The following is a 21,969-nucleotide window of genomic DNA, read 5'->3' as shown; positions in this document are numbered from 1 at the left end:
GCTCTGAGGTGCCAGCACAGAGCCCCACATGGGGCTCGAACTTACAGACCGCGAGATCATGACCTGAGCTGAAGTTGGATGCTCAACTGACTGAGCCACCCAGGCACCCCATGAAGCTTTTTTTAAATGTTTTATTTATTTTTGAGAGAGAGAGAGAGACAGAGCACAAGCAAGGGAGGGGCAGAGAGAGAGAGAGAGGGAGACACAGAATCTGAAGCAGACCCCAGGCTCTGCACTGTCAGCCTGATGCGGGGCTCGAACGCATGAACTGCGAGATCATGACCTGAGCAGAAGCCAGACACTTAACCAACTAAGCCACCCAAGTGCCCCTATAGATTTAACCTTTTAAACTTACCCTTTAATGAAATTATTTTTCCTTATACCCCTCAGTGAAGTTTGAGGCTTCCTATATATAGGCTCCCTATTTCTTTGTTCATTCCAATGATTTTGTGAAAATTTTTAATTGTAAGCAGAAAAGAAAAAAGTTGACTCTTGCTGAGGAAGCAGGAAAACAGTTATTCCAAATATGTTAGGTAGTTCAGTTAATCAGCAGGTGGGCTCGAGAACCAGGTTCAAGGGTAATCTTCCAAAGAAAATTATCAGACCCACCAAAGCAAGATCTGTTGAGAAAACTGTCACCACTGCCACCATCATGGGGACTCGTAGTTCAGGTCACAGCTATCACCTCTGCACTAGGAATTCAAGTCTACAGCAGCCTCCTTTACTTCTGGAGGCACTTCCACCTCTTTCTTCATCTTAGTTGCACTGGCTAGAACTTCCAGAATCATGTGACTATTAATGATGAGTATCTTTTTCTTACTTCTGCCTTTACTGGAAAAATGTGTCACTCATTTTGGTTCACTGTTATGTATCAGTCCCTGAGAGTGTTAGAGAAGTCATCTTCAGTTCATAACACGTTAAAAGATTTGTTCTATTTCCTTTTAATTTTGTGTTTTTTTCCCTCATCAGACATGAATTTTATCAGATGTTTCTTGCTTAAATGATCATATGCTTTTTAAAAAAAAAATTTAACCTATGAATGTAATACAGTAATGGGTTTAAAATCTCTTGTTTCTTTCCTATTATGTCACAAAACTGATACTTGCTCTTCTACATCTTTGTTCAGAACTAGAAGCAATTTCTTTATCACCATTAGTCTGGACAAGTCCTGGAAATACTAATAAAAATATCTTGATGGTTTTACTCTGTATCCATTTCCATTTTTATGAGTTCCCTCCTCATTTTTTTATGAAATTACTTTTTCCTATTTTAGTGCTTAGTTTGTTTCCCTTCTTTTTTATTTTAGATCAGGCGTTTTATGGGACCGAATTTTCCTCTGAGTACAATTTGATCCCATCACATATTTTTAATAAATCTATTGTTTTAATGTTCTTTTTGGCATCTACCCTTTTAATTTCCCCTTTAAGCCAAGAATTACTTTATTTTTTTATTTTTATTTTTTTTAACGTTTATTTTTGAGACAGAGAGAGACAGAGCGTGAATAGGGGAGGGGCAGACAGAGAGGGAGATACAGAATCTGAAAGAGGCTCCAGGCTCTGAGCTGTCAGCACAGAACCTGATGCGGGGCTCGAACTCACAGACCGTGAGATCATGACTTGAGCCGAAGTCGGACTCTTAACCGACTGAGCCACCCAGGCGCCCCCCCCCAAGAATTATTTTAAAAGAATGCTTTTAATTTTTAAGTCCTTCTATTTCTCATATCTTCCAAAAACTGATTTCTAGTTTTATCACATAGAGGTAGATAATGTGGTCCGTAGTTTGTTTTCATTTCAGCAGGAAACCTGAAGAAACCAGGAGTCAAACATAGTAGATTCATACTGGGCATGAATGTTCTCTTTTATCTTTTTTAAAAATATTTTAAAGTAAGCTTAGTATTTGCATAAGATAGCAGATAAACTATTATTCTTTTTTTGTTTACTGATGGCAGCATCGATTTAAGCGTATTTTATGCTCAACCTGGGTTGCAGTTTGTCTCAATTAACCCAATATGCCTACTTTCATAAACTGTTAAGGATGTTTGAGTTTTTTCTTTTTTACTTTAATGTAGGAAGTTCTTTTCTGCTCTCCTATATGAATGTATTATGTTATTACTCATTTATGTAAAATAATTATTTAAAGTATTACATACTTTTGTTTGCTATAATTTGGGCTTATTTTTGATACAACTTTTTTGTATGGCTAAATTCCACTTTTAATAATATCTTTTTTGTTCGTTTCATTGTTATTTTGTAGAACATGGTTGGGGAGTGGGCCTTGCCAGAAGAAATGGTTGAGAATTTACCACCCTCCAACAACAACATATTGGGTCATGTGATTCACAGATTAATTGAAAAATCTCATCCTCCTCAAGTCAAAGCAATAATACCAGAATTACCTTCATTTGCTATTAAAGGGTGCTTATTGGGGAAAACATTTAGTGGAAAAACTACTGCTCTGAAGGCTCTACAAAAAGGTAGAATTTCCTTTTTCTTTTTTTCCCCCTGCTTATTGGATTCTGTCTACATTGACTGTAGCTTCAAATGACTATGTCTGTAGACAACATACATAAGAATCTGCTGATATAGTGAGAAACTCTGTCATCATCAAAAATTTTATAATAGACTGATAATAGAATTAATTGTCCAAGGCAGACACTTTTAAGATTTTAGAGTCATAAATTGGGACTGTCCCAAGCAAACCTGGATATATGGATATGTTATATACTGATAGTACATAGTCTAGCGAAATACCAATTGTAAACTTTTCCTCATAGATTTTATTTACCCACCAATGAAGGAGGAAATTAATAATTTGTCACAAATACAAAAGAAATCTGCTTAAAATTATAAATGTTTTAATTCTTCACATCTGTTGAGTTCTGTCTTTTTAATGAGGCTTGGGCTTTTTCTGTTGAAGTCCGTTCAGCTAAAAGCATAGGTTTCCATTGGTTTAGTTCACTTTTATTCAATTACACTAATTTTTTGCTGTTTTTACTACAAAACTCAAAATTTACAGACTAGTCCATGTTAAACTATTCTAATGCAGAGAAAGGTAAGGTAGATCATTATTGAAATGTTAAAAGTACCTCCTTAAAAAGAAGCTTGACAAAAGCACAATGAGATATTACTTCACACCACTAAGATGGGTACAATAAAAAAAAAGGAAAATGACAAGTGTTAGTGAGGAAGTGTTGCTTGGAACCCTCATACGTTGCTGGTGGGAATATAAAATGGTGTAGCCACTATGGAAATCAGTTTGGTGGTTCCTCAATAAATTAAACAAAGAATTACCATATGATCCCAACAATTCCACTATGGAATGTATACCCCAAAGGATCGAAAACAGGTGCTCAAAATAAATCTTATGCAGGAATATTCTTAGCAGTACTATTAAAAATAGTCAAAAGGTGCGAAAAAAATCCAAATGTCACCTGATGAATAGATAACAAAAGTAGTATATCTACACAATGAAATATTATTTCTCAACCATAAAAAAAGAGTGAGTACTATTAATACATGCTACAACATGAATGAACCTTGAAAACATGATGCTGAATGAAAGAAATGAGACACAAAAGGCCACATACTGTATGATCCATTGATATGAAATATCCAGAATAGCAAACCCATAAAGACAGAAGGCAATTTACTGGTTGTGGGCCCAGGAATAAGAGAGATACAGAGTGACTGACTGCTTAGTGGGTACCAGGTTTCCTCTTTGGGTGATGAAAATTTTTTGGAATGAGATAGTGGTGATTGTTAGACATGTAAATGGCCTAAACACTTCTGAGGTGTATCTTCTACCATAGTTAAAATGGTTAAATTTATGTTAGGTGAATTTTACCACAATAAAAAAATAAGCAGCTTGATCCAAAAGACAATTCTAGGGAGCCCAAAAGACAGTATTATGGGGTGAAGCCAGCACGGAAGGATAATTATGTCAATTTCCTAAATGAAGTAATTAATAAAATTGTCTGCTGTACTTTAGACTTTCCTATTCAGGTACTTTCTATTGACACTCTTGTCCAAGAAGCCATCAAAGCATTTCATGACAACGAACAAGTCAGTGAGGCCCTACCAATTGAGAAAAAAGATGAAGAAAAGGCTCTACCAGTTCAGCAAGAGACGAGTAAAGAAAGCCAGGCAAGTGTGATTTTAGTTTTCTTTTCTGCTCCTCATATTCTAATGGAATCTAAGAGATCTTCTAGACCAGAGGTTAGCAATGTTTTCTATAAAGGTCCAGAGAGAAAATATTTTAGGTTTTGTGGGCCAAGAGGCAAAATCAACATTATTGTGTGGGTGTTTATATAGCAAAAGAGAAGATTCCTCCCTCTCACTCCCCCAACATACTCCGGTTGCCTGGATGGGTCCTGCAGGGTGGTTAGTCCACTTTGCACCCAGTTACCATCAGCAGGAGACAGTCTTCTGAGAAAGAGCCACAGGTTGGTAAGACTGGTAAGGGGGCAAAGGGGCTGACTTGCAAGAGGTTGGAAGTGGGTGGGGTATGAGTGTTGTGGGCAGAATTCACCAAGTTACCAGCTCTCAGAGTCATATTCCACCACTGAGACCCTGACAGTGGCCAATGGTGAAGTCTCCATCGCATAAAGACCCATGCCAGCTTTGGGTCACGGCCAAGGCAGGTGGTTGGGGGGGGCAATAGCAGAGAAGGGGTGGAGGGGGATACCAGACTTGGTCCCCTGGCTCACAATGCTGTTCCACAGAGGGATGCCCAGGGACTATATACAAAACAGTTGGCCAGCTGAATTTGGTCTGTGAGTAGATCTCAACCAGAGGGGTTAGTGAAGGAGGGGCAGGTCTTCTTGTGGTTTACCTGCATCACATTCCCATAAATATTGCATCTTGCTACATTATTGCATGAAGATTCTAAGGCAGGAAACAGGAGAATGTAGCCCCACCTTGAGAATCAATGTGGTCCAGCACCCTCATTTTAAAGGAGAGACAATAGAGGTCCCAAGGATAAATTGGTTTGCTCGGGGTCAGAAGGCTTATTGATGGCTAGGCTTTGAGTGGAAACCAAGATTCTAAATCCAGTACTCTTTCCCCTACCTTATGTTGTCTCTGCAATTGAATAAACTTGCAAAGAATCTAACCCAGATCATTTGCATCAGTTGCAAAATAAATACCATTTAACCAGAAGTTATGAAAATAACTGGGAGAAGTGTGGGCTGCCTCTTATTCTGATGATAGATAATGTACATGTTTTTTCTTTATTCCCTTATGGCTATGACTGACATCTCTAGGATTGTTCTTTCTAAAATAGTGTTTCATAAACTCTACCTCTTTCTCAGGTTTCACTGTATTTTTTTTAAATTTTTAATGTTTGTTTATATTTAAGAGAGTTAGAGACAGAGAGTGAGCAGGAGAGGGGCAGAGAGAGAGGGAGACAGAATCTGAAGCAGGCTTCAGGCTCCGAGCTGTTAGCACAGAGCCTGACGCAGGGCTCAAACTCATGAACTGTGAGATCACGACCTGAGCCGTTGTCAGATGCTTAACCGACTGAGCCACCCAGGCACCCCTCACTGTATTTTCAAAATAGCAGTTGCTGTATTTTACATAGTAATTGAAGATCATTGGAAAGACAGACTACACCACAGGCTACTGTGTGTTTCTATAAGAATAATCATCAATTTTACGTGTTTTTAGAAATCATTCAGTTATTCTTAAGATCATTACGGTCATAGATAAAATAGTGTGAACCTTACTTATAGAAATAAAATTTTAAATGTTATTAAAATATGATAATGTTAAGATTTCTGTGTGTGTATGTATGTTTTCTCCCCAAAGGATCTACAGGATGTATCTTCAGCTTATCCAGCTTCAAATGAAGCATTGCCAGAAACAGAAGATAAAACTGTACTTAGTAAGTGAGATATCCAAACAAATCATCCATTTTTTTACATTAGAGAGACAGACAGATAAATAGTAAGTGCACATGTATGTGAGCACAAACTTGCTTTCAGGGAAAGAAAAGGGAGTCAAGGAGAGTTTTGCATAGTTGTCTACCTGGTCATTTAACAGAGACAGCAAGGTAAACACAGAAGTCCCCAACCCTTGTCTATAAATAGGGATAAGAGATAAGTATTACAAAGGAATCTTTTTTTGCTCCTTCAGATAGTTGCTCAGTTTTGTTGTGCTTGTGATAACATCCAGGATAAATCCTCCCTCTCCCTGGCTTTGCAGGGAGACAGTATTTTATTGTTTCTTTTCGCCCAAGCAGATCTGGGTGAGTGGTAGGGTTGGGGCTCCCTGCACACTGCTGTGTTCTTTACTGGTTGAGGGAGGCTACAGGGTCTGGTCTCTTGAATCCCTGCTGAAGAGTGGTTCCCTACCTAAAGTTAAGTTGATTTCCAGCCTTGGGCAAGGCAAATAAATAGAACCTGGCTTCCAAACCTAATGAAAAGTTACCTCACTTGGGATCTGGGTTGTAGTCTTTCAGATGCTTTTTAGAAACATTGAAAGAAAACAATTTTAAGTCTTAAATATCTTTTCTAGCTGTGCTAGTGAAGGCTTGCCATATTTAATAGTTTCCTCATGTTCTAGCGCACAGTTCAGATCATCCTGTGCACACGTCATTATTGCCGTCACCACTGGACCATGTGGTGAGCATGAAGCTCTCCAAGAGCAGTTGTATTTTCCATCCTTTCAAAGGGTGTAATCTGTCCCTTATTTCAGTTATGTGTTTCTTACAAGATAATTTTGGTTGATTTTTAATCTAAGTATTGTATGACATATTTTATTACAAAAGTCCAGTTAATTATAAACAGACTGTGAAAACTTGTTTTTTTCCCATAGAATTCAAGTAAAAAACTCCAAAGTCTGACTTCCAGACTTTTCTACTTTGAGACATATTTATTACCTATAACTTGATAATTCAGGAAAATGAAAATTAATGAATTATCATTTTAACAAATTTTCTTCAGAAACTTGTCTATTTTTCTGAAAAGAAAACGCAAACTGTATTAAAGTATTCCTAATGATATTATTATAAGTGAGCCATAAGGGAAGGAAGGAAGTGGAAAACACCAAGCCACACAACGGCCAGGATTTTAATGTTGTGGAACAAAGATGAAGCCATTCTGTGGTGATTCTATTACTTCTTTCCTCCGAGCATCTCAGGCATGGCTGGATCCAATAACCCATCTGTCCAAAACCATGGATGATCACATACTAACATGGTTCTTAGTGGTAAATACTGGACTTTATTCTTAACACTTTTCCTATTGCTAGGTACTGAAACAAATAAAACTCCAAAAGCTGAAGAAGTCAAATCAAGTGATAGTTTCTCTGAAGTAAGTATTGTAATCTAATTTTGGCTACTAGTAGATTGAAGTATGTCATGATTCATAGTTTCTTGGTATGTCTTCAAATGGAATGAAATAGCAATGTACTCCTTTTTTGGTTTAAAGTAAGTATTATGGTAAAATAGTAACTAAATCTGAGTTACTTAATATTCTTTATATTCTTAATATTCCTTATCCCTAAAGCAGTGGAAATTGCTATTCAGTTTTGCCAGGTAAGAAAATAAGTATGTGATTTTTTTTAATTTTAATCATATGTCAAACTAATGTGTTTTTCTTTACCACTGAATTTATTACTTCTCTTTCCTTTCCTACTCTCTTTATCTTTAAATACTTTTTTTCCCCAGAATTTCTCCTTAGACGTATTGGTGACTCTTCAGAATGTTTTATTAATCCCTGAAATACTCACAACAATTCACTCACTGTGACTTCTAATGGAAACTAGCATTTTCTTGTATAGTATTGCTTTTCTGTATGTGGAGATATCTTTTTGTCATCAAATGCAATGTCCTGATTAATCAAGAAATTTTATTTGCTTTATTTTTATTATATTTAGTTACTTTTATTATGTGATTCACCTGGGAAACAATTTTAGTTTTCAAATATTTTAATTTGAAAATTCCTTAAAGATAGAAAAAGTTTTGGAAGGATATACACCAATCTGTAAGTATGGCAGCCAGTGAAGAGGGAAATGGGCTTAGAGAAAGTGATGAAGGGGAATGTATCATTTTTACTCTGTGTATTTGCAATATAAATTAACAGAAAGGCTAAGTGTATTTTTTATATTTACTTTTATTGAGTTACAAATCCTCCAAATTCCATATTCAATTCAACGCAAAGGACATACGTTTTGTGTGTGTGTTCATTGTTGTAATTATTTGGAATATGTCAGTGAACAGAAAAGGCAAGGTTCTTGGACCTTAAAGAGTTTACATTCTAATGCAGACAGATAACAAACCATAAACACCGAGTAAATGAATTATATGACCCATTAGATGGTAATGAGTCAGAAGGGAAGAAAATGTAGAGTGGAGTAAGGGGTCAGAAGCAAAGGGGTCAAGGCCATGGAGGTGGGGAAAGAGGGAAGGTTGCTGTATTAAATGGGATAAGCCTTCTTTGAGAAAGTGAGATCTAACCAGATTGAAAGAAGATTGCGAGAAAATTCCAAGTGCGTCTGGGGAAGCATTTCAGGCAGTAAGAATAGCTGGATGGCAGCCATGAGGCAGGAAGGTGCCTGGCCAGCAAAGTGGGGTTAGAGAGATGAGCTGGAAGGGAGAAAAGTCAGGTCAGCCTTACAGGCACAATGAGGACATTTGAAGTAAACAAGGAAACTTTACAGGGTTTTGCATAGACATCTAATATCATTTGACTTGTAAAATACTTCCTGGTGGTTGAGTTAAGAATCAGTACTAGGGAATTTTCCTGTTCGTAAAGCAGCTTTATTGGACTAGCCCTTCTACAGATAATGTTACCAATGCAGGACAAAATAGAAAAGCTAATTATTTGATGGCCAAAGCCAACAGGAAAAAGTCAAAGTGGAAGACAGGCAGGCAGCCTAAAACAGGCATGAACTGTGTGGCATTGGACCACTGAATCAAGGGAACTTCCCTGGTCAAGAGCCATACTTCTACAGGTTATCCCAGAGGCACACCATGTCTGTGTAGCACGAGAGTGGCTAGAACTCAAGCAGAAATCTTTAATAGTTTCAGTTTAAGGTATTAGAAAACGAAGGTTGGCAATGCCAGAGCCGCTGAGAATTCAGAGGAAGATCTTGGCAAGGAGGGACCCACACAGAGGAGCCTCAATATCCATACACACTTCCCCTGGGTGCTTGGCTGACTCCAGAATTGCGCCAGATGATCAGTGTCTTCACCAGAGAGCATGACCATTTAATTTTTCCCCTAGACATTTGGATTCTGACTTTTAAATTAGTTGTACTCTACCACTCATTGTTTATTTTCACAGCTCACTGTGCGTGCTCAGCTTGGTGCAAAATCAGAAAAGTTGCTGAAGAAAGGAAAGAGTATTTCTGACATGTTGCTAGTTAGCATCATGGTAAATGCTATTAAGTACGTATTTTTTTAATCTACTAATATATTCTTTATCAGGTAGAAGTATATAAAGAATAATATAGCAGTATTTTTTATTTTTAATATCTAATCAATACTACCCATCTACATGAGAAAACATACAGCAAGATAAAGACATGTTTTATGATTTATATGCTTATATTTCCCTTCTCCCACTTTACCAGTCTTCACTCACCCAGGTGAAGGTCAGGTTCTATTCCCTCAGGAATTCAAGGAGTCATTAGATACTTGGAAAAGCCAAGGGACAGATTATAGAGGGGAGAGACCCTGATTGTGTGGTCACAAGTCAGTGCCCTTCCTTGTTTTATGTTTCAGGAGAAGGAAGTGGACCCAGGGACCCAAAGGCTCATCAGTGCTGGATGGGAAGGCAATGAGAAAAGGAGGTTGCACAGACAAGAAAGGAGTTCTAACAGAGAAAGAAATTAAATCATAAATTTTAATCCAAAAACCAAAATATCAGTTTTACATAATTAGGGGTTTAGAAGAACAGAGTTTAAGTTTGTTCCCCTTTCATATGGTTTTTCAATATAAAGATCCAAAATAATAATTCTTGGAGCTCGATTCTCTATGGAGGATGTGGCACTGAAAGCAAAAACCCAAGAAATGCTCCTTACACTACAACAACTTATAATCTAATTGAGATAAAGAAGCCTCACTTGAATTTTTCTCAGTTATGAAATACAATAATTATTCATTGTATAGCGAAGTGAATGAGAGCAGAGGAGTTCAGGTTAGGCAGTTACAGCTCCATGCTGGGTCGGGCAGAGTAGGAAGAACTCTCCAGGTTGACATTGTGAGTATCCACAGTGTGGTAAGCTCGATGCTGGGTTCTTAAAATGGATCATTTCAGTTTATCCTCATAATGCCCTGTAAAGTGTGTTATTCCACTATGTGTAGAAGAGAAACAGGTTCAAACCTATGACCACAAGCTAGAAAATGCAATGCTTATTTACCTAAGTGAGGAGATCAGTTTGTTTGAAGTAAAAGATTCAAGACTGCGAGAGACAAAGAGTTATAGGGAGGCAATTGTGGCCAGTTAGTTTTAAATACCACGTTACGGCCTCTGAAATATCTTTGGAGGGCAGTAGGGACCTACAGAAAGATTTTAAGCAAAGGAGTGATTGTGGTGCATTAATAAGCCTCATCTTAGCTGTAAAGTAATAAAATTTGTGCCAAAGGAGGTTACTGTGGAGTTGAAAGGTAAAGACAAGCCTCATTGTATTGCTACTTCCAGAGTACTTGTATCTATCAAAGTGTTAATGGTTTGTCCATTTTCAATTTAGTAAGATACCTGTGGATCAAGGATGGGTCTTGGATGGTTTTCCAATGACATTAAACCAAGCAAAGCTTCTGGAGGAAGCTCTCACGGGCTGCAACAGAGAGGTCCTAGAAATGGAGGAAAAGAAAGCACAAATATCCACATTGGCTGTTGATACTAAAGCCTCCAAAGAAGTTCCTCTTCCTCCTTCTGCATTTGATTTTGTCATGTTATTAGATATTTCAGATAATTCTTCACTGGATCGCATGAATGACACGATGGGTAAGCTGGATACTTTTCCCCTTTGTTTTGATATTCTTTTTTGTAAATCAAAGCTCTTTATTCATTTCTTCTTTGACTGAATCGGTGAGTATTCCCATTTACAATTAGGAGTGGTAATAAGAAATCCATTTCAGATTTTCCAAAGAATTATCTAGCAGAGCACGTTTGCCTCCTGCTTTAACTGTTGCTGTTCACTGTAGAGAACTAGCAGAGAATTCTATGCCAACTGCAAGCATCTCACTGAACACTTCCCTCAATTTGGCAGCTTCCCTAGCACAGAGGTGCCCTTTTTGAGACTTGCATGCATGGAGAAGCTTCTTGTGGCTGTTTAGTACATCTTGGTGGGTCACATCTAATGAAGGTCATAAATCACATCTGTTCTGCAAAGCAAGGATCTGATAACTTCCTTCCCCAAGATTGTGTGTGAAGTCAGAAAAGCAGTATCAGTTGGCTGAAGTCCTCACATGGGGGGGTTGAATAGTCTTTCCAGTAGTCATGGTTTGTTTAAGTACTTTTTGTCATTGGAATGAAAATGTTACTTTATTCCACAAATGAAATACTTACAGGGAAAACACATCTTCTTGAACCTTCTCTTGTGAACTCATGAGGTATTTATTTGACCAAGGGTAAGTTACTTCATTATTCTAAACCTGAGTTTCACAGTCTACATAATAAAATGCTTCATTGTAGTTTTACAGATGTGAAAGGAAAACTGACACTACTGACACCAAATTGTGGAATTCCTACACTACCCCATTCTCCAGTTCTTGGGAGACACCAAATTGTTCTACAGTTTAATTCAGTTCTGGCACTAACTACTGGTAAATTAGGGAAGACTCCACAGGTTAAGGGCTCGGCCCCATAAGACTGCCCCCAACTTCAGATTCCAATTTTAAGTAGTAGATCCCCTGGTTACCCACACTTCTGTATGATGTGGCTACAAGTCAGGAGTTTCCATAACCCTTCCTCAGGTTTGAATTTGCTATAATGACCCATAAAACTCACAGAACACTTACTATTACTGGTTTATTATAAACGACATCATAAAGGATACAAATGAACAGCCAGATGAAGAGGAATATAGTGCTAGGTCTGGAAGAGTCTCAGGCTCAGAAGCTTTGGTCTCCATGGTGTTTGGGTTACACTACCCTCCTGGCATGTGGATGTGTTCATCATTCCAGAAGCTCTCTGAACCCCTTAGTTTAGAGTTTTTATGGCAGTTCTAATAAACATGATGGATTAAATCATTGGCCATTGGTGATTGATTCATCTCTCAACCCCACTCCCCTTCCTAGAAGTCTGGGGTCAAGGCTGAAAGTTCCAGCCTTCTAATCACATGGTTTGTTCCTCTGGCAACCAGGCCCCGTCTTCTAAGAGTCATCTCGTTAACATTAACTCAGGTAATGTTGCAAGGGGCTTATTATGAATAAGAAAAAATGCTTATGCCTATCTCTCGGGAAATTACAAGCGTTTTCCAAGCTCTTTGTCAAGAGCCAGAGAAAAAGACTAAACATGTTTCTCTTATTATATCACAATATCACAGACATTAAATAAGATACATGTAAAACACTTAGGATAGTATCTGGCACATGTTAATAAACATGTAACAAATACATCAGTAAGAATTATGAAAGACTTTGAAATGGACAAGAGATTATTGGGTATCCTTTCAGTAGAAAGCTAAGTATAGTCTTTTGAACCCCTTTGGACTATCTGCATCTATGGGAGTCTGTGCCTTTCATTGGCTTTGATTCAGATCTTCTATGACTCTGTAAATTATAGGAAACTGAGAGCAATTCAAACGATTCTTGTCCATAGGCATGCAAATGAATTTTAATCAATATATAATTAATTTCTAAACTTTTGAAGAGATTACAAGTATTAGATTTTCATCTATTAGTTTTTTAATTAGTTTTCATCTATTAGTTTCATCTATTAGTTTTTCATCTATTAACATGTATTTTAGCATTCCTGATTGTAGATAGTCTATTATCCAATTCTTATTTGAACTGATGTAACATCCTACTGGTTCTCTCATTAATTGAAGAGTTAAATAATGACATTTTACCTTTGTTTGAGAGTCTTGATTTTACCTTTATAAAAAAAATCCTTTAACAAATGATAATATTTATCTTTCTTTTATTACTGCTTTATTACTAATACAATGACATTCAGAGGTGGGAGAGACCTAAGGGATCATCTCTTTCCATGCTTTCATTTATAGATGGGAATTTAAAGCATGAGCACTTGACTTGTCCAAGGTCACATTCATCCTTATTTTGAGTTAGTGTAATTTTGAGGTCTTCTTTTATCATTTACCTAAATAAAATGACAAAACCACTAGATACTACTTTAGCTTTTGAGCACAGTAGTTTAAACTGGATCCTGTCTAGCAAATCTTAAAAGAGAGAACTTACTTCTATCCATGAAAGGGAGTAGGAGCAATGCTGACTGTAGTAATGACTCTGCTTGTCCAGCTAACTCCCCCTCCTGTTCAGGACATAGCTGAGATTGGCTGCCAACACTGCCAATCCATGGCCCACTGGTGGCAGAACAGGACCCTGAACTCAAGATCAGTCTGACTTGAAAGTGGGTATGTCAAGTTGTTATAAAGTACACACACAGACCTGTCGGGGAGAAGGTCCCTGAAAGCTGAATATAACTCTACGAGAGCCACAGAAGGTTTGCCTGCCCTCTGGGGGCTCCAAAGGAAGCATATTGTGGTATGTTTCAGAAACAGAAGGAAATCAACTGGCAACAATTTTTCAAGAAGTCCAACTCAATCCAGTTGAGTTATATGAGTTATATCAAAATTATATGATGAGTGATTCTGGCAAATTTGTCAAAGCTGATGTTATCATCTAACTTGTTTAAGTCCTTGGGTGGCTCAGTTGAGCATCCGATTCTTGATCTTCGCTCAGGTCATGATCTTATAGTTCATGGGATCAAGCCCCGAGTCAGGCTCCACACTTGGGATTCTCTCTCTCCCGATATCTCTGCCCCTCCCCTACTCTCCTTCCCCTGGGTGCTCTCAAAACAAATAAATAAACTTAAAAAATAAAATAAATTGTTTAATTTCTTTATTCTTGACCCTTGACTTATAATTAGGCTTTAAAATGCCCTTTCTCCCCTACCACAGGGAGTACTTCTCCTTTATCAAATTTTATGCACATATACACATAAATAATCATATTTATATACCCTCAGAAATTAGTATTAAAGCACAGTGTGATTTTTCTTTTTACCATACATTTCTAACATTGCATATTTCTTGGTTTGAAGTTAACTGAGCCCATTGTTGGGTTTAGGCCAACTAAACCATTAAAACTAGTATGAAATCATTAACTTTATAATTCTTACTTATTTTGGTCAGAATTGAGTATGCTAAATATGTCCACAACTTTGAAAATCAATCTGCAGCTTTCATATTTTAAAGTATTTCAGTTGATAAAAAATGTTATTCTTTCATATCTTAAGATTTTTCTAAAAAAAAATATTTTTCTTTCTTAAAATATAAGGTTCGAATGGTCTTTGAAATTTCCTCGTGTTAGTCAAAACCCCACTTAAACTGTTTAGACAGTTTTTTTTAGACAGTTACTTTTTCAGATAAAATTCTAACCTTCTACAATATTTTGTTCATTCACATATTCATTTTTTATTTATAGCATGATGCCAGACATTGTGCTAGGCACTGGATGTAGAGTAATAAAGAAGAAATGGATCCTACCTTCAAGGAATTTAGTGGACATTGTAGCTAAGGAACCAAGGGATTGCAGTCTAGAGTTGTGTGTCTAACATGGCAGCCACTAGCCACACATGCCATTTAAACTAATTAAAATTAACAAATTAAAAATTCAGTTCTTCAGTCACACTGGCTACGTTTTATGTACACATATGGCTAGTGGCTGCCATATCATACAGCAGTGGTGTAGAATGTTTCCATCATCTTAGAAAGTTCTGTTGGATAGCACTGGTCTAGAGTGAAGGGAGCTAAAATGGCACCACTAATAAACATTTATCTAAGATTTATAATTTGCCAGGAACTGATAATAAACAAATGAAAGGCAAGTCCCTATCCTCAAGTAGTTGACAATATAGTGTAAGAAGAAGCAAAAGTAAGCTGATTATATAATATAGTTAGTTGTGTGTTATAATAGGTGTGCCCAGCATGAGAAGAGGTTGACCAGTCCAAGAAAGGGAGAGAGGTACAGAGAAACACATCACAAATCTTGGCAAGTGAGTGTGGTCCATCTAGACAACAGCAAGTACCTCAGTAGGGCTGAGAGGCAGCAAGGTATGGAAGAGGGGCAGAAATGGGCCTGCAGAGTAGGCATGGGCCAGCCAAAACTTTTGCCCCAAGTTAAGGTGTTTGAACATTTTCCTGAAGCCATGTCAAGTCACTGAATGATATTGAAGCTGAGATTTATGCAATCAGATATGCTTTTTATAATGTCCATTCTGGCTCAGGGTGGAGGATGCATTGGAAGGGAGTAAGATTGGAAACAAAAAACAAATGAGAAAACTCTTATCCTCTGAAAAACAGCAGAGGCATTACAACAGCTGGGAGGGGCAAGATGGGAATGGTCACCTTCAAGTGGTATTTAGGAGGCCAACTACAGAATTCAGTGATCAGTGAGGACAGGAGACATGCCACAGGGAGAACAGGATGACCACAAGTTTCTGACCCACACAGTTTTGATTGATGATACCATTTACTTAGAGAATATGAAAAGAAATACATAGAGATTCTTTAGGGAAACGTTGAGTTTGAAGTGCGTTTGGGACTTTTCAGCTAAGATGTTCATAGAACAGTTCTCCAAATGGGGCTAGATGTCAGGAAGGAAGCATGCGCTAAAGTTAAGGATTTGAAGGTGCAAGGTATCACCTAGGAGTAAAAATGTACTTTAAAGAGAGATGCATGATGACCCCCAGAAAACATCAGAGTTTTCTGGGAAGAGCAAAGGAAGAAGTGTTTAGAAGCAGCAGCTAGAGAGGAAGAAGGCCAGGGAAAGTAGTGTCTCATAAGCCAAGACAGATTTTTCGAAATAAAATTGTACTATTTTTATCCCAGACCAGTAGGGGCTGGGGTCCTGAGGTCCAGGCTGGGGTATGGGAGCCCAGTCTCCAAGGTCAGGTTCAGCATGCTGTCCTGCAATGTTTCAGTCTATGGAGAAGCCTGAAGAACAACATCACAAGGAAGCAGCCCATAGCCAAAGCCAGGTGGGCCCAAAGGCTGAGCATCAGTCCAGCCAAGGCTGAACGGAGAGGAATGCCCCAGCCTCAAAGCCAACAGGGAGACCTAAGGATAGGGAAACAGGCAGTTTAGGAGCATAAGACTGTGTCAGAATGGAGGATGAAGTGGCGGCTTGGGCTTCCAGCCAGTGCTTTGGTCTCTTGTCCAGGCCGAGTGGGAGCGGCAGTGTTCATAATATGAAGAGAGGTATAGAGAAGTTTTGAGTGCAGGCTCTGGATCGTTAACGTCCATGACTAATAGTAACTGGGAAGAAACAGGAGGGGCTTCCAGGGCTGATAATGTTTGTTCATTGCTCTGGGTACTGTTTCCAGTTCGTGAGGTCACTGAGCTATATATTCATGTATGCATTCTTTTTGTCAGGTATAATTCAACAAAGTTTGAAAATTAAAAACAAGTCCAGAGCCTGGAGTCAGATTGACTGGAGTCAAACCCCTTCTTTGTCATTTATAAGCTGTGCAATTACAGAATCACAATCTTGCTTTACAAGTTATGTTGTAAAAACAAGATAACATGTAAAAGTATTTAAGAATTGTATGCTGAATTTTACCTATAAATACAACAGAGAAAGCAAGTAAGATAAGGACTGAAACATATGCATTGGCCTTGATGGGTTTTGGTGACTGGAATGAGAGCTGTTTCAATGGAGTAGGAGATTGGGAAGGATGGTCTGGGGTGGATTGAGGCATGAATGGGAGGTGAGGAGGTAGAGAGCCTGAGTGAAGATAACTCTCAAGAAACTTATCTCAAATTATGTATGTATGTATGTATGTATGTATGTATGTATCCATCCATCCATCCATCCATCCATCCATTCTATCTATCAGCTTATTTTTAAGCCAAGTAATTAGTGAGATTACAAATTAAAAAATTGTGATGTCTACTGGTGCAAGTGTAGACATGGAAAGACTTGGAAAGAGAGATAAATATCATCTGAGGCTGGTGTAGCGAAAGGACACAAATTGAAGTTGTTAGATGAGGGAGAGAAGCTGAAGTGTTCAACCATTCAACTCAGCTTTGCTAGAAAATAAAGTGAAGTCAGGATAATGCTGGTAAATTTGGGGGAAAGGGTGTAGGAATTTAGGGACTGGATGAATGTTGGAGAGATTCATCATATATGGGAGTGCTAGAAAGAAACAGTTGGAGTGTAGGACATTAAGATTGCAGGGATGGAGCCATTCAAGGTCCAGGATGTGGACACGGTCTTGGAAAGAGTGCCAGAAGTGGAGAGAAGGGGAAGGGACCAGTGCCAGGATGGAGTTTGGGAAGAGGAATGCTGATCGATGTGCTGAAGGCCTTGACAAATTTGAGATAGTGACCATGACATGGTGCATGATAGCACCTCCTGAGAAGAACTCCCACACTCTTCTTCCATCACTCATCACTGGTGTCAGTAATCTTTTGGTTTTATAAATAACCTAAAATCATTATTCTGTATTCTAAATCACTTCATCTTTTTCTATCCTGAATGTAGATGGAGAAAAATTGATTGCTATATCCTGTGGGGGTCCTCCATTTTCCTGAATACTATTAGTTCAGTCTTCTGTGTTCTCTTGCATTGATTAAATTCCTTTTAGTCTAGTTCAAGACTGTCTTTTCTCTTTATGATTTTCCATTTATTCTAAGTTCATGAGTGTTTTGGACTTGTACCACTAACCCCAAATAGGACTCAATCAGAGCTGTTGAGGATGTTTTTGGTTTTGGTCACTTGTGGTCAGTTCTTTTATGTCTATTCTCTAAGGAAAGATCATAAAATCTAGAAAGAAATGTAATTTACTTTATTGGATTGTAGCATAATAGGGACAAATAATTTTTACACATATTTGACTTTATGGCCACCCTGTTATTTCATTCTTAATCTTTACACCAGAGTGTTGATTTTCTAATTGTTTTTTTCCTAGTGTATTATTCATGATGGCCCATTACTTTACATTCTAACCTCTTCAGAGTCAATCCTGAAATCCTCTACATTGAAACTACAGCTCCTCTTTAATGTTATATCGTATTTTGTTTTCCTCAATTTTGAAGAAAAATTTGAATTTTGATCCCAAAACTATACTCTTTCTTTTCATGTTGTTAAACATTTTTATTAGTATTGGGCCAATGGCATGATCATATCTATTTGACTTTCTTGCATCAGTACATTTTAGCAGTGCTACTGCAACTTTGCTTTAGCAAATTATCTAATTAACTAATTTTTATATCATAGCTGAAGCATTTTCAAGTGAAACACCTCATGAAGAAATCACTCAACAGGTAGCTGCTGAAAACCAGGATATGGATAAAGACCAGAATTTAAGAGATCAGATTCAGCACAGGTTAGTTTAAAACTCAACGTCCTGGGGCTCCTGGGTGGTTCACTCTGTTAAGCCACCTACTTTTGATTTTGGCTCAGGTCATGATCTCATAATTCGTGAAATTGAGCCCCATATTAGGCTCTGTGCTGACAGCACAGAACCTGCATGGGATTCTCTCTCTCCCTCTCTCTCTCTCTCTCTCTGCCCTTCCCCCACTGGTGCACAGAGTGCTCATGCATGCACACTCTTTCTCTTTCTAAATAAGTAAATAAACTTTGAAAAAATAAATAAATAAAACTCAATGCCCTACTTCCTATTTTTTGCCCTTTGAGTGGACTGACACCCAGTCACTTCAAAATGATCAGATCTAGGAAAAAAAATGTATTTTCCAGCATTCATTTATTTTACTTTTACAAGTAAAAAAAAAAAAACTAAATAGCTTTGATGTTAAGTGAAATATTCATGTGCTAGATTTAATATTCAGAGCATAAGTCATCATAAACTAGGAAGAGGAGAATCAAATCAGGCAACACTACCTTCTATGGTTCATTATATGGAATCCTAGTTTAACCCTCATTCAGCAAATGCCAGTTGCAGGTCATGATATTTGAAAGAGCTAGGTATCAGACCACAGAGTGTAATTTAAAACTATTTCCATTTTGCTAAAATGCTGTTATACAAAAAGAAACAAACAAAAACACCCATTCTCTTGGTCATGTGCAGTGTGTTCATTGGGAAAGAAAACTTAGACAATTTTATGAAACCCAGAGAAGTCTAAAAATATGATGTGAGCCAGAGAAAAGTAATCTATTCTCAAGGAAGACAAAGTTTCAAAAATCATTCCAAGATTATTTGTGAGTCAAGCAAGTAAGTCAGAGCTATCTACAGTTAAATATTTCTTTGATTTCTGTCTGTAAGAGAAAAATAGATGACCTCAGCTGGTAGCTACCAAGAGAAGTGTGTTCAGAGTTAACTCTATGATGAATGCAGGTGATCTTTCTTTAGATTTTCCTTAGTGGAACAAAATTACACTAAATGGTGGCATTTTCAAATTTTCTTTTACTCTTTCATATACAATAAAACCTACATTTGTGAGCATAATTCTTCCGGAACATGCTTGTAATCCAAAGCACTTGTATATCAAAGCAAATTTCCCCATAAGAAATAATGGAAACTCAAATAATTTGTTTCACAACCCAAAAATATTCATAGAAAAATATTACAATACTGGAATGTAATATAATATAAAATAATAAAGAAAATACAAGATATAAAGAAAAATAAATTAACCTGCACTTGCCTTTGAAGACATTCATGGCTGGTGTGAGGGAGGTGAGAGAGGAGGGTTATGGTGTAGGACAACTTTCAGTATCACTAGTGGAATTACTGCTATCTATTGGCTCAATGAAACCTTTTTATTTTCATGCAACTTTAACAAGGAACCCACCCAATGACATTTGCTTTTGCCTCCTTTTGAGGATTTCACGGAAATGTGACACTACATTGTCATTAAAGAGATTCGTTGCTCGCACTGCTGCAGCCTTATTCAGGTGGCGCTTTTCTACAAAATTTTGCACTGTTTCCCACCTTTTACACATCTCCCTAATCTCATTTTCCCCTCCTCCTTTGCAGATGAGATGCAGACATAGACTTCTTACAAAATCTTACAGTTTCTGCCACTTGCACACTTCATTGGTCCTTCTCAATGATTTCCTTCTTAACTTCTACCATAGTCATCTCCTTCTTACCACCTTTCTTTTCAACCTTTTTCTGCATGGGGGCCATTGTATATGTCCACACAGATGTTGACTATAGTAGAGTATTAATAAATTCTTGTTGTATACTATATTTAATGTAACTGGCAATAAGGCAGAAGAGAAAACGGTCTATATCTGCAGGCAGCCTTACCCAGAAAAAAGCAAGGCATTCCTAAGCTTACTCTTGAATGTAAAAGCAAAGAACTGTCCATAGGTGCTTTGAAGCAACAAAAAACACACTAATGCCAATTGTGGGCACCCTCTAATGTTCTGAAAAGTCTCTGATTTCTGCCAAACACCATGGCCTGAGACCAAGCATCTGAGCATGGGAGATGATCACCCACGGTCCTTCAGAGAGAAAGAGAGAGAGAGAAGAACCATTGGCTCAATTGTGATCATGTGACATTCAGCCTCACATACTACTCATATTGCAGGACATCGCTCATTTATCAAGTTAAAAATAAATTTAAAAAAATAAAAGAAATATTTGCTTGTCTTGTGGAACACTTGCAGAACAACTTACCCACAATCCAAGGTTTTACTGCATTTCAAAAAATATGGCTTGACTGTATTAAATAATTTCTTCTTCAAAGTAAATAATTTCTTAGAGTTGCTTTTTCAGTTTTAACTATATGGGTAGCTTATTTTTTTTTTCATTATACATGTCAGGTAAATCATGCATAATGTTACCCAAATATTTTAATTGGTATATGATATTCATACAGTATTTTTATTTTGCAGAATTATAGGCTTCTTGGACAACTGGCCTTTATTGGAGCAATGGTTTACAGAACCAGAAAATATTTTGATAAAAATCAATGCTGAAGTAGATAAAGAATCTTTATGCCAAAAAGTAAAAGAAATGTTTATGACTGAAGTAATGAAAAAAGAGAATAAAGGTAATTACATTTCTTTATAATTTTGAACATATATAACTAAATGTGTGGTTTTAATGAGTTTAGGAGAAAATGAAAATGTGATTGCAGAGTTCTGTCTTTTATTTGAGTAGTACCGTCTGCAAGTATCTTCTGATTTTAACTCTCTGCTGCAGATATTTCTAAAATAAGACATTTTTCTGTTTTAATTTAATCAAAAGAAGTAATCTCACTGAAAACACTGTTTTCATGTGGAAAAAAAAATAGCTGAGTTAAAATGAAGAATGTTATAGAGAATGGTACAGATGGCAATGTTAGCCTCAGGACTTTAACCCTCCTTTTAGGATGTAAATTCTGGGCAGTTCATTTAAAATTATTAAAATTGGTGAATTTACTGATTATTAGCTACTTATGTTAAGCCTTCTTCTGGAATACATCTCATTACATTAAACCATCCTGACCTCTTTCCTCCTTCATTCAACCAAAAATAATTGCCCCCTAACTTTTCATAGTATCATTGAAACGTATTACTGAAAGGGATCTTAGGCCAATACACTGCCAAAGCCAGACTTCAGTGGGGAATTTTATCTTTGCAAAATGATTTGAGAAGTAAATCTTTCCCTTTTGTTTATCAGGCACCTCTAATTGGGGCGCTTGGGTGGCTTGGTGAGTTAAGCATCCGACTTCAGCTCAGGTCATGATCTCACAGTGAGTTCCAGCCTGGAGCCTGCTTCCGATTCTGTGGCTCCCTCTCTCTCTGTCCCTCCTGTGCTTGCTCTCTGTCTCTGTCTCTCTTTCAAAAATAGTAAACATTAAAAGAAAAAAGGCACCCCTAATTGTA

At 37.4% G+C, this 21,969-nt stretch overlaps 1 protein-coding gene across 1 annotated transcript in view; it reads left to right on the top strand.

Annotated features, from left to right (window-relative positions):
• Positions 1 to 21,969, top strand: part of SPEF2 (sperm flagellar 2) — a 189,066-nt gene that overhangs the window by 63,217 nt on the left and 103,880 nt on the right. The window contains exons 11-18 of the mRNA XM_047876214.1: positions 2,254 to 2,473; positions 3,988 to 4,142; positions 5,805 to 5,880; positions 7,248 to 7,309; positions 9,284 to 9,387; positions 10,692 to 10,948; positions 18,409 to 18,517; positions 20,995 to 21,152. Of these exons, the coding sequence (XP_047732170.1) occupies positions 2,254 to 2,473; positions 3,988 to 4,142; positions 5,805 to 5,880; positions 7,248 to 7,309; positions 9,284 to 9,387; positions 10,692 to 10,948; positions 18,409 to 18,517; positions 20,995 to 21,152 (1,141 nt within the window). The remainder of the gene's footprint in view (positions 1 to 2,253; positions 2,474 to 3,987; positions 4,143 to 5,804; positions 5,881 to 7,247; positions 7,310 to 9,283; positions 9,388 to 10,691; positions 10,949 to 18,408; positions 18,518 to 20,994; positions 21,153 to 21,969) is intronic.

Source organism: Prionailurus viverrinus, chromosome A1 (assembly GCF_022837055.1).
Source record: "Prionailurus viverrinus isolate Anna chromosome A1, UM_Priviv_1.0, whole genome shotgun sequence".
Lineage (NCBI taxonomy): Eukaryota > Metazoa > Chordata > Mammalia > Carnivora > Felidae > Prionailurus > Prionailurus viverrinus.
The sequence above is the reverse complement of the archived record's forward strand: the minus strand, read 5'-3'. Positions and strand labels throughout refer to the sequence as shown.